A 16,680-nucleotide genomic window follows, 5' to 3' on the forward strand; every position below is an offset into this window, starting at 1 on the left:
TAGTTACACACCCAACACGGGAGCACCGAAACATGGAAAGCAACGATTAACAGACGCAAAGGAAGAAACTGACAGTAGTACATAACAGAAGGGGACTTTAACACCCCATTTACATCAATGGATAGATCATCCAGACAAAAAACAAGGAAATAGTGGCTTTGAATGATACACCGGACCAGATGAACTTAAAGTATATATATATATTATATATATACAGCCACATCAGTGCAACTATGTAACTTAAGTATATATATACTTAAAGTATATAAAGATAAACCATTTCACATTCTTTTCAAGTACAAGTGGAACTTTCTCCAGAATAGATCACATGTTAGACAAGTCTCCATAAATTAAAAAAGACCGAAATCCTATCATGTATCTTTTCCAACCACAACGGTACGAAACTAAAAATTAGTCACAAGAAAAAATCTGGAAGGAACACCCATATGTGGAGGCTAAATAACATGCTACTAAACAATAAATGGGTCAACCAACAAATCAAAGAGGAAACAAAAAATAAACAGAGACAAATGAAAATGAAAACATAATGGTCCAAAATCTTTGGGATGCAGCAAAAGCTGTTCTAAGAGGGAAGATTATAGCAATACAGGCCTACCTCAAGAGGCAAGGAAAAGTCTCAAACAGTCTTACACCTGAAAGAGATAGAAAAAGAACAAACAAAGCCCACAGCCAGTAGAAAGAAGGAAATAATAAAGATTAGAGCAGAAATAAATGAAACAGAGACTAAAAATAACCACACTGGAATAGATCAGTGAAACCAGGAGCTGTTTCTATGAAAACACCAACAAAATTGATAAACCTTTAGCTAAACTCATCAAAAAAGGAGGACTCAAAAAAATAAAGTCAGAAATGAAGGAGGAGAAGTAACACCACAGAAATACAAAAGAGTACAATAAAATACTATGAAAAATTATATGCTAACAAATTGGACAACCTAGAAGAAATGGATGAATTCCTAGAAACATATCACTTTCCCAAAGTGAATGAGGAAGAAATAGAAAATCTGAACAGACTGATTACTAGCAAAGAAATCAAATTAAGTAATAAAAAAACTCGCAACAGAAGTCCAGGACCAGATGGCTTCACAGGTGAATTCTACCAAACATTTAAAGATGAGTTAATACCTATTCTTTTCAAACTAATCCAAAATAGAAAAGGAAGGAAAGCTTCGAAATTTATTCTACAAGTCCAGCATTACCCTGATACCAAAACCAAATAAAGACACTACAGGAAAAAGAAGACCAGTGTCTTCTGATGAACACAGATGCATAGAAGCTTCGAAATTTATTCTACAAGTCCAGCATTACCCTGATACCAAAACCAAATAAAGACACTACAAGAAAAAGAGGCCAGTGTCTCTGATGAACATAGATGCAAGAATCCTCAACAAAATATTAGCAAACCTAATTCAACAATAATGAAAAAGATCATTCACCAGGAACAAGTGGTTTTTATTCCTGGGATGAAAGGGTGATTCAATACTTGCAAATCAATCAATGTGATACATCACATCAATAAGAGAAAGGATAAGAACCATATGATCATCTCAATTGATGCAGAAAAATTTGGTAAGGTACAACATCCATTTATGATAAAAACTTAACAAAGATTTAGAGGGAACATACGTCAACATCATAAAGGCCATATATGAAAAACACCATATTCAATGGTGAGAAACAGCTTTTCCTCTAAGATCAGGAACAATTCAAGGATGTCCACTCTCACCACTTTTATTCAACATAGCACTGTAAGTCCTGGACACAGTAATCAGACAACAGAAAGAAATAAAAGGTATCCAAACTGAAAAGGAAGAAGTAAAACTTCTATTTGCAGATGACATGATATTATATATAAAAAACAGTAAGGACTCCACCAAAAAACTACCAGAACTGATAATGAATTCAGTAAAGTCACAGGATACAAAGTTAATATATAGAAATCTGTTGCATTTCTATACAGTAATAATGAAGTAGCAAGAAGAGACATTAAGAAAACAATCCCATTTACAACTGTGCCAAAAAGAGTTAAATACCTAGGGATAAACTTAACCAAGGAGGTAAAAGACCTACAGTCTGAAAACTATGAAACACTGGTGAAAGAAACTGAAGATGACATAAACAAGTGGAAAGATATTCCATGTTTATGGATTGGAAGAACCAGTATTGTGAAAATGTTCACACTACACAAAGCGATCTACAGATTTAATGCAATCTCAGTCAAAATACCAAATTTCCATAGAACCAGAGCAAACAATCCTAAAATTTGCATGGAACCACCAAAGAACCCAAAGAGCCAAGGCAATCTTGAAAAAGAAGGACGAAGTTGGAAGCATCACAATCCCAGTTTTCAAGATAAAAATCTGTAGTAATCAGAACAGTATTACACTGGCAGAAATAGAGACACATAGATCAATGAAACAAAAGAGAGTCCAGAAATAAACCCATTCTTCTATGGTCAGTTAATCTATGACAAAGGAAGCAAGAATATACAATGGAGTAAACACAGTCACTGAAACAGTGTTGGGGAAACTGGAGGCCTTTTTTACACCATGCACAAAAATAAACTCAAAATGATTAAGGACCTAAATGTGAGACCTGAAACCACGAAAGTCCTAGAAGAAAACATAGGCAATAATTTCTTGAATATCAGTCACAGAAACATTTTTGAATATATGTCTCCTCTGGCAAGGGAAACAAAAACAAAATTAAACTCTCGGGGCTACACCCAAGGTAAAAAGCTTCTGCAAAGCAAAGGAAACCATGAACAAAGCAAAGAGGCAACTTACTGAACGGGAGAAGATATCTGCAAATGATATATCTGATATATGTATATATTTGCAGAATATATAAAGAACTTACACAACTCAATACCAAAAAAACCCCCAATTTCTCTGAAGAAGACACATAGATGGCCAATAGACACATGAAAAGATGTTCAACATCACTCGTCATCTGGGAAATGCAAATCAAAACCACAAGGAGCTATCACCTCACACTTGTCAGAATAGCTAAAATCAAAAACACAAGAAATAACAAGTGTTGATAAGGATGTGGAGAAAAACGAACCCTGGTGCACTGTGGGTGAGAATGCAAACTGTGCAGCCATTGCAGAAATCATTATGGGGGTTCCTAAAAAAATTAAAAATAGAATTACTTTATGATCCAGTAATCTCAGTACAGGGAATTTATGCAAAGAAAACAAAAACACTAATTTAAAAAGAGATATGCACCCCTATGTTTACTGCAGCATTATTTACAATAGCTAAACGATGGAAGCAACCCAAGCGTCCATCCATAGACGAATGGATAAAGAAGTTGTGGTGTATATATACACAATGGAATACTACTCAGCCTTAAAAACGAATAAGCTCTTGCCATTTGCAACAACATGGATGGACATACAGGGTATAATGCTAAGTGAGGTCAGGCAGAGAAAGACAAATACAAAATGATTTCACTCATATGTGGAATTTAAGAAACAAAACAAACAAAACAGAGACGATCAAAATACCAGACTCTTAAATACAGAGAACTGGTGGTTGCCAGAGGGGAGGTCAGTCGGGGAATGGGTGAAATAAAGGGGATGAGCACTGAGAAATGTATAGAATTACTGAATCACTATATTGTACACCTGAAACTAATCTAACACTGTATGTTAATTATACTTGAATAAAAAGAGAAGAACAGAGAGACCTGTATAAAATACATGCCCTGGCCATCATCACATCTATCCTTAACGTGACCCATCCCCCAAGGAGAAGTTAAAAGGAAAACCCTGAGTCTGAGTAAGTAGGAAGTGCAGGTTACACAGCTGCCAGAGCTGTCTGGGAGTCTTCCCAGTGCCTGGTGTTTGGGTTTAAAGTAGCATTTATAGGAGAAGCATGGGAAATGGCAGAGTGGGAGGGTCCTGAGCTCACTTCCCATGGACACATCAAGTATGTAACTAAATATAGTGAGACTCACTCTGAAAATGACCTGAAGACTAACAGAACCTCTCTCTCCCACAACTAAAGATATAGTGAAGGCCACACAGGGAAGGGAAGGAGGGGCAGGGAAGTGGTCAAGAACCACCCCTGGCACGGTGATCTGTATCACCCACGAGCGTGGAAGTCCTCCATGAGGAGCAAGGGGATCAAGCCCCACAGTGGGCAGCCCCACCCTGGGGATCTGCAATGGGCAGATGAGCCCCCAAAACCTCTGGCTTTGAAAATCAGTGGGGCCGGAGCCAGAAGGCTCTAGGGAACTGAGATTCTGCTCTTAAAGGGCCAGTGCATTTTATCACTCGGTCTGAGACCCAGCACAGAAGCGGCAGTTTGGAAAGTGTCTGGGTTATATGCGTAGGAGACTTACTTTTTAGGGCATGTGCTGGGAGAGCCGGGATCTGCGGGAACTCTGTGTATGAGTGTAAATACTGGTGGGAGCCAGCTCTGACACTGTCCATCCATCCTTATCTTGCTAGCACTGCTTGCCTGGCCCACCAGCACACCCACAGACGTCTCGGCCCAGAACAGAAGCGGAGTGCACACAGTCCAGACAGAGGACACCCCTGGAGGGCCTGGTTCTGGTGAGCAGGGGGGACTGCATTCCTGGGCCTCACAGGACACCCTCTATACAAGGCCACTACTTTTAAGACCAGGAGATGTAGCTGGCCTACCTAATACACAGAAATAAACCCAGAGTCAGACAAAATGAGGAGACAGAGGAATATGTTCCAAATGAAAGAACAACACAAAATCTCAGAAAAAGGACTACATGAAACAGAGATAAGCAATCTTCCTGATAAAGAATTCAAAGTAATGGTCATAAAGATGCTCACTGGATCTGAGAGAAGAGTGGGTGAACTCAGAACTTACACAAAGAAACAGAAAATATAAAAAAGAACCAAAGCTAAGAATAAAATAAATGAACTGAAAAATATACAAGAGAGAATCAACAGCAGATTAAAGGATGCAGGAGAACAGATGAGAGATCTGAAAGACAGGGTAGTGGAAATCATCCAAACAGAACAGCCAAAAGAAAAAAAAGAAGAGAAAAAAATGAGGCTAGGTTAAGAGACCTCTGGGACAAGTGTACTGACATTTGCATTATAAGTGTCCCTGAAGGAGAAGAGAAAGAGAGAGAGAAAGACCCAGAAAACTTATGTGAAGAAATAATAGCTGAAAACTTCCCCAACCTGCAGAAGGAAACAGCCAGCCAGGTCTAGGAAGCACAGATAGCTTCAAACAAGATGAACCCAAGGACGCCCACATAATAATCAAAATGTCAAAATATAAAGAGAGACTCTAAAAAGCAGCAAGAGAAAGGCAACTAGTTATGTACAAGGAAAGCTGAGTCTTAGTTTTCAGCAGGAACTTTGCCAGAAGGGAGAGGCATACTATATTCAAAGTGGTGAAAGGGAAAAATCTACAACCAAGAATACTCTACTCAGCAAGGCTATCGTTCAGAATTGAGGGAAATATAAAGAGTTGCTCAGGCCAAGAGAAGTCAAAGGAGTGACCACTAAAGTGGCCTTACAAGAAATGTTAAAGGAACTTCTTTAAGCAGAAAAGGCCAAAACTAGAAGAAAATTATGAAAGGAAAAAGTTTCACTGGTAAAAGCAAATGTATAGTTAAGGTAAATCAATCACTTATAAAACTAGTATGAAGACTGAAGGACAAAAGTAGTAAAATTAGTTGTATCTACAATAATTAGTTAAGGAATTCACAAACTAAAAAAGATGTAAAATATGACATCATATACATAAAAAGGGGAGCAAAAACGTAGTACAGAATTCTAGAATGTGTTTGACTTAAGCAACTATCAACTTAAAATACCGTACTATAGATAGGATATTATGTGTGAACCTCATGGTAACCACAAAGCAAAAAACCTATAATATACAAAAAATAAAGAGAAAGGAATCCAAGTATAACATCAAAGAAAGTTATCTAATCACAAAGAAAGAAAGCAAAAGAAGAATTATGAAAAGAAACACAAAAACAACCAGAAACAATTTTAAAAAATGGCAGTAATTACCTATCACTTTAAATATAAACAGACTAACTGCTCCAATCAAAAGACACAGGGTTCCCAGATGGATGGAAAAACTTAAGACTTATCTAATATGCTGCCTATAAGAGATTCACTTCAGACCTAAAGACGCATACAGACTTAAAGTGAAGAGATGGAAAAACATATTCCATACAAATGGAAGCCAAAAAAAAAAAAACCGCTGATGTAGGAATATTTATGACAGACAGGGTTACTCAGTGATGGACATGAGGGCACTTGATGGAATGAGCACTGGGTGTTATATGCAACCGATGAGTCACTAACTTCTACTGAAACTAATAATACGCTATATGTTAACTCAACTGAATTTAACTGAAATATGCTATATGTTAACTGAATTTAAAAACAAAACAAAACAAAGCAAAATGAAAGCCAGACTTTAAAGCAAAGTCTGTAGCAAGAGGCAGAGAAGGGCACTGCATAATGATAAAGGGATCAATCCAGAAAGAGGCTGTAACAACCACAGATATCTATGCATCTAACACAGGAGCCTCTATCTATCTACCTGTCTATCCATATAAAGCAAATATTAACAGACTAACGAGAGACATTGACAGTAATACAGTAATAGTAGGGGACTTTAACACCCCACTTACATCAACTAATAGATCTTCCAGGCAGAAAATCAATAAGCGAACAGTGGCTCTGAATGACACATCAGACCAGACAGACTTAATAGATATATATGGAACAGTCCATCCCCAAACAGCAGAATACACATTTTTCCAAAGAAGACATCCAGATGGCCAACAGACCTAGAAAAGATGCTCAACATCACTCATCATCAGGGAACTACAAATCAAAACCAGTAGAGACCACTTTGCACCAGTCAGAATGGCGGGTATCAAAAAGACAAGAGATAACAAGTGTTGGTGAGGATGTGCAGGAAGGGAGCCGCAGGGTCCTGTCGGTGGGAACGCAAACTGGTGCAGTCACTGTGGACAACAGTATGGAGGGTCCTCAGAAAATTAAAAACAGAGCTACCATGTGATCCAGCAATTCCACTTCTGGGTACTTATTTGAAGAAGACAAAAACATTAATTCCAAAAGATATATGCACCCTTACGTCTACTGTAGCATTACTTACACTAGCCAAGATATGGTAGCAGCCCAAGTGTCCGCTGGTGATGAAGGGATAAAGATGTGCGACACACACTCACACACAGGAAAATTACTCAGCTATAAAAAAGAATATTTTTCCCATTTGTGACAGTAGGCATGAACTAAGACAGAATTATGCTAAGTGAAGTAAGTCAGAGAAAGACAAATACCAAATGATTTCACTTACATGTGGAATCTAAAAAATAACAAATGAACAAACAGAACAGAAACCGACTCAAAAATACAAAGACCCTGGTGGTTGCCGGAGGGGTGGAGTGGTGGGGGAAGGTGAAATAAGTGAGGGGGTGAAGAGGTACAAACGTCCGGGTACAAAATAAATCATGAACGCAACGCACAGCATGGGGGATACAGTCAGTGATCTTGGAGTAACTCTGTGCGGTGACAGATGGGAACTACACTTATGCTGGTGAGCATTCCATAATGTCTGCAAATGTCCAATCACTGTGTTGTACGCCTGAAACGAATATAATATTGTACGTCGACCCTACTTCAATTAAAAAAAAAAATAGCATTTAAAATGCCAAGGAGGTTCCTGGCTCTGAAATTTGTGTTTCTTTCGCGGCCAAGTACACCTTCGACAAGGGAGTCTGTGTGAGGATGACACCCCAGATGTAAGCCCGTGGACGTGGCCACTGGCCTCACTTACCTCTGGAAGGGAGGACTGGGCACTGCGCGTCTGCTTGATGGCCTCCTCGTAGCGGGGAGGGTCTTTCGTCTTGGGGACTGGGCTCCCAAACAGGGAGTGCTGGACGACACACTGCTGGGGTGGCGGGGGTGAGCCGGGCTGAGGCAAACCGAGGGAGACACACGTCAGCTCCGGGCAGTGAGCTTCCTCAAGCCCTGGCCAGGCAGGGCTCTGCCCTCTGCATGGGGCAGCCCCATCATGGCATTCCTCAACTCGCGAGCCTCAGGACCTAGGACCCGTGTGGCTGACGGGGGGCCACCTCGTGTGGAAGGGCCAGCTTCACTGTGGTAAGAGCGAAGCTGCCCCCTAACAACTGTCACCACGGTATTTTGGCTGTTTTGTCCCATGCATACTGATACTCAGTCCCTCCAAGGCGGAAGCGCTGGGTTTTGGAATGCTCTTGTACCCCAGGAAGCACCCCTGTTGCTGGTACTCCATGCTCACAGCATTACCTTACTGGAAGTGGTAGGTCCGTTCTGCAGGGAGGCACGTGGGGCACTTCTGGACTGCAGAACGCTGGTGGGCGTCTTACTGACAAAGGGCTGCTGGACTGCTGGAGCGGGTGCTCTTGGGTAGGGGAGAACGGTGTTCGATGCCGAGGTTGTGAAGACCTGTAATGAACCAGTGTTTTCCATTCAGTGTGTTCTTTTGCTCTTCCTACCAAAGAAAACCATGTCTTCGGAGAAGGGGCAGCAAACGTTTGCTGGAAAGAGCCCTCAAGTACTCAGTTTAGGGCTTGCAGGCCCCGGCTCTCCAAGGTAGCTGCTCCACTCTGCTGCTGCAGCCCAAAGGCAGTCTCCACAACCCAGAAATAAATGGGTGGCACTGGGTTCCAGTCAAACTTTACCCACAGAGACAGGCCCTGAGGCCACGGTTTGCTGACCCTGATTTTCTGGCGTCAATCATCCCTTACTCAGTGGCCAGTCTTTGATGGCAGCGGGGACTGCACCTTCCGGGAAATCCGCATTTGCTCAGAGTAATTTTTCTCTTAGGCGATAGCTGAATTTCTCCTGTTCCTCACCAGGGTGATCTCATCTACTCTCATGGCTTTCATGTTCACGATTAAGCTAATAACCCCCCAACCCACCCCTCTTTTCCAGCCTTGCTCCCAAGTGCCACAGCCACATTTATAACCGTTATAAACATAAATTTGGGACATCTCAAATTTAATATATTCCAAACTAAACTTTCCCCTTTCCTCCCACCACCTCCAGTCTCTGAGGAAAAATAATTCTTGGTTCTACCTTCATTTATTTTTAAAACTTTGGTAAATGGAGCCGTCAGTCTCCTCTGCTTTCTCCCCTCAGCGCTCACACAGCTTCGGAATGCCTCCTGAATCAGGTCTCTGTTCTCTGCTGTCCTAATCCAGGCCCTTGCTATTGATCACTGGAAAACTGGCACAGCCTCCCTGCTGAGCCTCCCTCCCCCGTCAGCCCTCCACGACAGTTCCGGTCTTGACACCCACACCTGATGGAGCCCCCACACTCCTGGCTCCTCTGTCCTTCATGGTAAAACCTTCCTGTCTGGCTGGCACACGAACCTTCTACCACCTGGCTCCTTTTCTAGCCGACCTCAACAGCCACACGTGCTGTGGCCACACTCAATTTTCCAGTTTCTTGAACATTTCTGCAGATCCTTACGAGGCCCCATTTAAAATCTGCCCCCTTCTGAGAAGGTAACTTCCGCTCTATCGGTGAGCGGTGAGGATTCTCTCCTGTGGAATGGCTGAGTGTGTATTTGGCTCCCATTAGGAGCCAAAGGTTTTATGGACTTTTGCAACTGAATTTCACAGAGCTGATTTACTCGTAAAAAGATCTAATATACTTTATACCACGTATTCAGAAAGAGAAAAACTTACCCCTATATTTCTGTTGTAAGTATACATATGTATTTCTCAAGTGGGAAAGTATATTTATGTGTGTGTCATATATCCCTACAAACGGTACCACTGCTCTGGGTGAGAATTTCTAGAAGTAAGTGTACTCCCCTTTGAAAAAGCTGAATTTTCTTCTTTTTGGTACGATGATTTCTTCCTTCAAAATGGAATTAATGACCCCTGATTCTAGTTTTTTCAGACTAAGTGAATAAGCCCTTATTTATCTTGTCTATATCCTGTTTTGCTCTCTCCTCCCTAAAACAAACTGTCTTGACAATATGAACATTCACTAAGCTTATCACTATACTAAAATGTTATTCTGAGCCCAAAGTAATACGCAGCTATAAGTCCTGGCTCACTGCGTTTCCCAGAGCAGATTCCAGAAGAGAGCACAAGTTGATGTGACTACCAATGACCCCAGGCATTGTTTTTGTCTCTTGCTCAAGTGGTCTTAGCCTAGACAGTACACACCACGTTGGGCCATGTCTACAGGTACACCTCATTATCCAAGTTTTTTTATGCTGAAGATTAAAATTCTGGGGCTAATAATTCTCAAGGTTTAAAATAGTAAGACCTGGGGCAACTGGGTAGTTCAGTCGATTAAGTGTCCAACTCCAGATTTCGGCTTAGGTCATGATCTCAGGGTTGTGAGACTGAGCCCTGTGTCGGGCTCCGCACTGGACATGGAGCCTGCTTAAGATTCTCTCTCTCCCTCTTCCTCTGCCCCTGCCCCCTTATAAAATAAAAGAGTGAGACCTATTTTTGAGGCCTTTACAAGTTTTCTCGCAAGGAGATGTGCACATAGCTCCACCTACTGGATTAAGAGGGAATTTTGGTAACTTTGGGGCTTTCACATCAGAACTTTTTGGTAGGAACACATGCACAAGTTACTGAGCCCTAGACCAACACCGTCATTTTAAAGACGAGGAAAATAACACTCAGAGAAAGTAAGTGAATTTTGCATAAGGCCAACCACGTAGGAAGTTGGGGAACCAGAATAACCAGGCCTGGGTCTTCTGGCTCTAAATCTGCAAGATGGCAAACTCTTAAATATACAAAGATCTTACTCAAGGCAAACCTTTCAGAAAGTATCTTTTTCATCTTCAAATCTCTCTTCCCAGGGAGCAGCACTGCCCCCCCCCCCAATAATTAATTTGAAATTTAAGTCCCAGAAAATCCTACATATGAGGATTAAAAACATACTTTTGAAACTTTCTTGGAAAAGGGGTTTAACTGTTAAGATGAGCTAGCTTTCAGTAATACAGAACTCTCTTCCCCAAATAACTGGGTAATCCAGAGCCAGAGGCCACGTGACCTGAGGCCCACCCGATGGGAGAAACATCACACAGAAGAACAGGTGCTTCCCACGAGGAGACTGCTTTGCGGATATTGCGGGATTGCTGAGCAGACAAGAGCACACGTCAGCGACAGCCTGCCACCTGTTAGCCTTCACCCACCTTTCTAACTTGCTGAGGCTGACTGAGCACATGTGGTGTGAAAGTGTCTTGCTTCTGAGGTACAGTCTGGGCTAAGCCTGAGGACAGGGTGGCAGTTGCTGTCTGAGGCTGAGTCTGGATTCCTGCTTGTGCTGGAGTCTAGGAAGCAAATAAAAAATCAATTTAATTGTCAAAATCAATCTCAGAATCAAGAGTTTAGATGTGGGGGCACCTGGCTGGCTCAGTCGGAAGAGCGTGCGACTCGATCTTAGGGTCATGAGTTTGAGCCCCACGTTGCGCGTAGAGATTACTAAATATATGTATATAAATTAAAAAAAGAGCTGAGATGTGGAATAACAGGTCATGTGGGGATCATATCTGAAATGAAATTATTTACAGATACACACTTCATCAACACATAGATTTGAGCCTTAATTCTAAACCAGAGAGTGAAACACCAGACCAGTTGTTTTCATGCTCTGATTGTTTCTTAAGTGGCTAAGATTTTCATTTGAAAATTTTGGGAAAAGGGAACACTGAAATAAAAGCCTACAGGAGCTCTACACATACTAGGTCAGGTGTTGTAATGACTGTAATAACTGGAAATCTCTGAGGCCCGACTGCCCAAACTCCTGCTTCTAAGCTGCAGGATGTGCTCCCTCTGGGGGCAGTCAGCCACGCGCTGGGACACACAGAGGTCCAGAATAAAACACAGTTCTTGTTCTGAGAACATCAACTCTCCTGGAAGAATTGGTTGGAAAAAAAATGTTCAGAAGAGCCAATATTACAGAGTGAGTAGACCTTCAATTTCATAGACACTGTAAAGGTTAAACAGGGGAATTGGAATTTTTGCACATGCCAAGGGCCTCAGGTCATGCTTCCTAACCCCAGGGGTATGGGACCACTCCTTTCTGCCATTAAGAGTGTCTGGGGCGTCAAAGTTGAGAAGCACTGCCCCAAATGGGTTCTGTTTACTTGTGGCCCACACATTTTGTTGAAAACTGTCAAAATGCCTTACATAAGAAGAGCCTAAGGTCAATACATGGGTTACGTAGGCATAAAAGGAGGTTTCTTGCCTACCAGTGTTTTATCACCTCTCAACAACATCCTCACTCCTGGGTTTGTGGTCCCATTTCCCTTAGATGCCCAACATGCCTCTGGCATCTTCGCTTCACTGGTGTCTTTTGAGAATTACATTTAGGAGGTAGAATATAGGAGTGGGCGTCAAAGTGAAAGCTCTGTAGTCAGAATTACCCAGCAACTTACCAAACCTCCGTTTCCCTATCTCAAAATGGATGTTATCACTTAGACCTTCCAGAGGAAGCAGGGACTAAAGGGAGTAAGCCCTTCAAAGTACACGGGGCACCCAGCTGGCTCAGTTGGAGGGGCGTGCGACTCCTGATCTCGGGGTTTTGAGTTTGTGTCCCACACTCGGTGCAGGGATTACTTAAATAAGTAAAAAAAATACAGTACTTGATGCTGTGCCTTGCACACAGAAAGTGCCCCGTGACACTAGCTATTCTGATGATGCTGTAACTAGTATTTAAAAATGCCTGCATGCGCGATAGGGTGCTCACTAAAGATAAAAGGTATGGAAAGTAGAAAAGCACCGCTTGTGTGTTTCTGCCATAGGGAAACAGTGCTAGCTATTAACATTTTGCAATTGGAATCTACGCCCCCGCCCTCCATGTCCTGGCACCCCGAAGCCCGGCGCGGAGGCATCTGTGAGAAAGCTGAGGCAAGCTTGCACTCTCGGCAGGCTGTAAGGCAAAGGAGTTAGAAGACACACTTCACACCTGGAGTTTGAGGCTGCCTACGGGGAGCTGCACTGAGGTGACACTGGAGCCTGGGATGGACAGCGGCAGCAGCAGCTGGGCCGTCTGCGTGGTCAGTAAAGCCTGAGGCCGAGCGACAAGGGCAGGCGGTGGCTGTCCCTGCGAACTCACGTAAAACTGCGGCACCACGCTCTGCAGCTCCGCCTGCGCCCCGGGGACCTCCTGCTTGATCACTACCGCCTTTTTGGCCGCCAGGGCCTGGCTCCCCGTTGCCAGGGGCTGGCCGGCGGGCGGGCCCGGCTGCCTGGGGGCGGAGCAGTCGCTGGGCGAGGTCTCGTCCTTGACAGAGCCGCTGTGCTTCTGGTCTAACTTGGCTGCCGGGCTGGCCGCAGCGCTGACCTGCGCTTCCAGCAGCGGAGGCTGCCGCTGCCCTCGCTTCTCCACCTCGAGCTGCATTTTCAGAACTTCCACGAGCTTCTGCTCTTGTTCCAGTTTCCTCTTGAGCTCCTCGATCTGCTTCTCCTTCTCCTGCAGCTTGCGGTCCTTCTCAGCCGCGTCCAGTTCCAGACTCGACAGCGTGCTGCTGGTGGGGCTCGGGCTGTCGTCAGGGCCCGTGACGCGCAGAGGGGATGAGCACAGGAACTGCGCCGGCGACATCATGGTCATAATCTCAGTGAGAGTGTCCTCGGTCCCGAGACTGGACTGTTCGGAGGGGGACGGCGAGATGGGCAGAGGGGAGCTGACGGTCTCGGCGTGGGAGACGGTGCCCGGGCCCGCCGGCGGCACTTCTGCCTTGAAGGAGGAGCCCGAGCTTGACACAGGGTTGTGCAGTGTTGTGATGGGCAGGGCCACGGTGACGTCGGGGCTACTGGTGACTATGGCGGATGCGGGCACCGCCAGGACGCCCCCCGCCGCGACGCCGCTGCTGTTCATTTCCTGGTAGGGTTTCAGGCGCTCGATGAGGTCCGGTTTGGTGCCTGACACCGGAAGACCCCTTAGCTTCAGTTCTGTCTTCAGTTCTGACACCTGCAAGTACAAACAAGTCACACCTCTTCCTCTAGCACTGCGACTTCCGACAAATCTCTGGGACACTTGGACGGGAAAAGGGCCTAGGTCTGTCAGCTCCCCATGACCACACACTGGCAAGCGGGAGGGTGTCTCTTCCTAACCCACAGATACACACAGCTACAGACCCCAAGCACTGCAAAGACCACCGATACAGCAACGATTTATGTCCACGCACTGAAAACTGAAATCGTGATGAAAACCGCCATACACTGACCATGTGCCAGACACAGCTGGGCGTGCTTTATCCTTTCAACTCATCTGCACAGGAGGTGTTGGTATTATTATTACAATTCCTAGTTCACAGAGAGGTTGACTCACTGTGGTCCGAGCTACCACGGATAACCGAAGACTGAGCTGCGGTGGAAACCCATGCAGGCTGGCCTGGGAGATCAGATTCTTACCGTTACATTTTTCCTGCTTCTCCCAAACTTGGCAGTGAGCAGGGAAGAAAAAAACAAACCTGCCTCTGCAGTCAGAACTGGTTTGGTGTCTGCACATGGTATATGCTCAATGAATGAGAATCATTACTGGTCATTTTAAAAGAAACTTAATGGACATAAACAGAAAGTGCCTCTACAGAGGTTATCTTATGTTGGTAAAGTCTATTGAAGAAAACTTATCTACACACAGTAGACAAATCTGGCAAATCATTTACCTTTCCGTGGTACCTGTGAGCGAAAAAACTCTACTTGCAATTCTCACCTTTAAGTCATCCAAGCTAGAAGGCAGAGGTCCCGGCTTTCTCACAGGAGCAGATGTATTCTGTCTTGGAGTGTTAGGTGTGGTATTGTTCAGAGCTGAATTCCCACTGTTGTTATTTTTGTCATTGAGTGGCCTTCAAAAGAACAAGAAAATGAGAGAGTTTATGATAAAATAACTTCTGAATTTGACCTTGTTTCTGCTAACATTGTTTCTGTTAACTCGTGAAGAGAAAAATGCCACGGTCATGGGTTGGAAGACTCAGCATTTTGACGATACCAATCAAATTAGATCGCAGTGAAGATCCCTGCAAATTTTGTTTGTTTGCTTGCTTGCTTGGTAGAAATTTAGAAGGTGATTCTCAGCTTTATATGGAAATACAAAGGACCAAGAAAGGCCATGGCATCCAAAGGAAAGCAAAGCTGGAGGAGTCATACTACCAGATATCAAAATTCATTACAAAGCCAGTTATTAAGATGGTGTGGTGCTGGGGGCAGAACAACAAATGGCAGAGAACGGAGAATCTAGAAACAGACCCTCACATATACAGCCTCTTGAGTTATCACAAAGATAGCACTGTAGTGCGGTAGGAAAAGGGTAGTCCTTATGATAAATGGCACTGGGCTGCACTGGGTATTCATACAGAACAAAATAGGACCCTTGACTGACCCCTACCTCACACCATCTCAAAAACCTAAATGTGAATTATGAAAACAATAAAGCTTTTAGAAAGCTTAGGATAATATCTTCATGTCCTTTGGCAAAGATGTCTTAAGCAGGACACAAAATGCACCAAGAGGGACACCTTTTAAGAGTGAAAAGTCAGGCCACAGGAGAAGCTATTTGTAATGCGTATTTCTGACAAGGCCTCATATCTAGAATATACAAAAAAGTCTTAAAATCAGTAAGAAAAAGACAAAACCCAATGGGAAAATGGGAAGATCTTGAACAAGCATATCACAAGAAAGTATATCTGGATGGTCAATACATGTGTGAACAAGGGCTTAGCCTCAATATATACGAGGAAAATGAAGAAAGAGCACAACAAAATAGCACTACCTACCCCGCAGAGTACTGTCTAATGACTAAGACTGTGGATACCAAGTACCTGGAACGTCCTGAGCTCTCAATCATGGCTGGTGGAAGTGTGAATTGGCACGACCACCTTGGAGAACTGTTGGATGCTATCTACTAAAGAAAAACCTATGCCTATCTTTTGACCCAATGGCACTCCTAGAAGGACACCTGACAAAGACAGACAGACATGAACCAAGAGACACCAGGGGAGAATGTTTATTATGGCAGTATTCATACTAGCCCCAACTGGAAACAACCTAACTGTCCACCGAGAGGATGATGGGTGGGATCAATGAGAGAACACTAGACAGAATAAAAATTAACTGCTGCTTTCTGCACCAGTGAAGATGCATCTCACAAACACAACGTCGAGCAAAAGCAACCAAACACGTATATGTACTCTAAGACTGCATTTATGTAATGTTCAGAAACAGGCAAGACTAATCTATGGGATTCAAGTCAGGTAGCCACTGAGAGGGGACGCAAGGGGGCCTCTTGGTCATACTGATGATGTTCTATTTCTTGATTTAGGTGTTTACTTGGCATCAATTTTCAGTTATGATTTATGGGCTTCTCTATAACCTATACTTCATTTAAAAACATTATTAAAGAAATGTTGGTGAAGCTGTTGTACTTCTGTACTCATTTTCCTAAACTCCTTTCCATATCAAAACCAGGTCCCCATCTAGCTTCTTCCCCCTATGCTACTCTTGGCAACAATGGCATTTCTCTTCTGGGTGGTTGATATCTATTTGAGAAAGGTCCACATGATTGTTGATACTGTAGAGCCAATTTCATTACAGCTCCAGGCTTTATTGTTATATAAGCCTTGGTGCTGAAGCAAAGAGACTCTGGATTCCATATTCTGAA

General features: G+C 43.4%; 1 protein-coding gene across 11 annotated transcripts in view; it reads right to left on the bottom strand.

The window, feature by feature from the left end:
* The window catches only part of MRTFB (myocardin related transcription factor B), a 276,619-nt gene that overhangs the window by 15,851 nt on the left and 244,088 nt on the right, over positions 1 to 16,680 (bottom strand). For 9 of the 11 annotated variants that reach the window (XM_073899477.1, XM_073899476.1, XM_073899478.1 and 6 more), the window contains 5 exons: positions 14,737 to 14,869; positions 12,988 to 13,992; positions 11,213 to 11,350; positions 8,332 to 8,490; positions 7,841 to 7,978 (listed from right to left, as the gene is read on the bottom strand). In XM_073899477.1, coding sequence (XP_073755578.1) covers positions 7,841 to 7,978; positions 8,332 to 8,490; positions 11,213 to 11,350; positions 12,988 to 13,992; positions 14,737 to 14,869 — 1,573 coding nt within the window. The remainder of the gene's footprint in view (positions 1 to 7,840; positions 7,979 to 8,331; positions 8,491 to 11,212; positions 11,351 to 12,987; positions 13,993 to 14,736; positions 14,870 to 16,680) is intronic. The other 2 variants (XM_025855574.2, XM_025855573.2) reach the window with 2 other exon arrangements.

Source organism: Callorhinus ursinus, unplaced genomic scaffold (genome assembly GCF_003265705.2).
Source record: "Callorhinus ursinus isolate GAN/ISIS: 27379988/994484 unplaced genomic scaffold, GSC_fseal_2.0 scaffold13, whole genome shotgun sequence".
Taxonomy (NCBI): domain Eukaryota; kingdom Metazoa; phylum Chordata; class Mammalia; order Carnivora; family Otariidae; genus Callorhinus; species Callorhinus ursinus.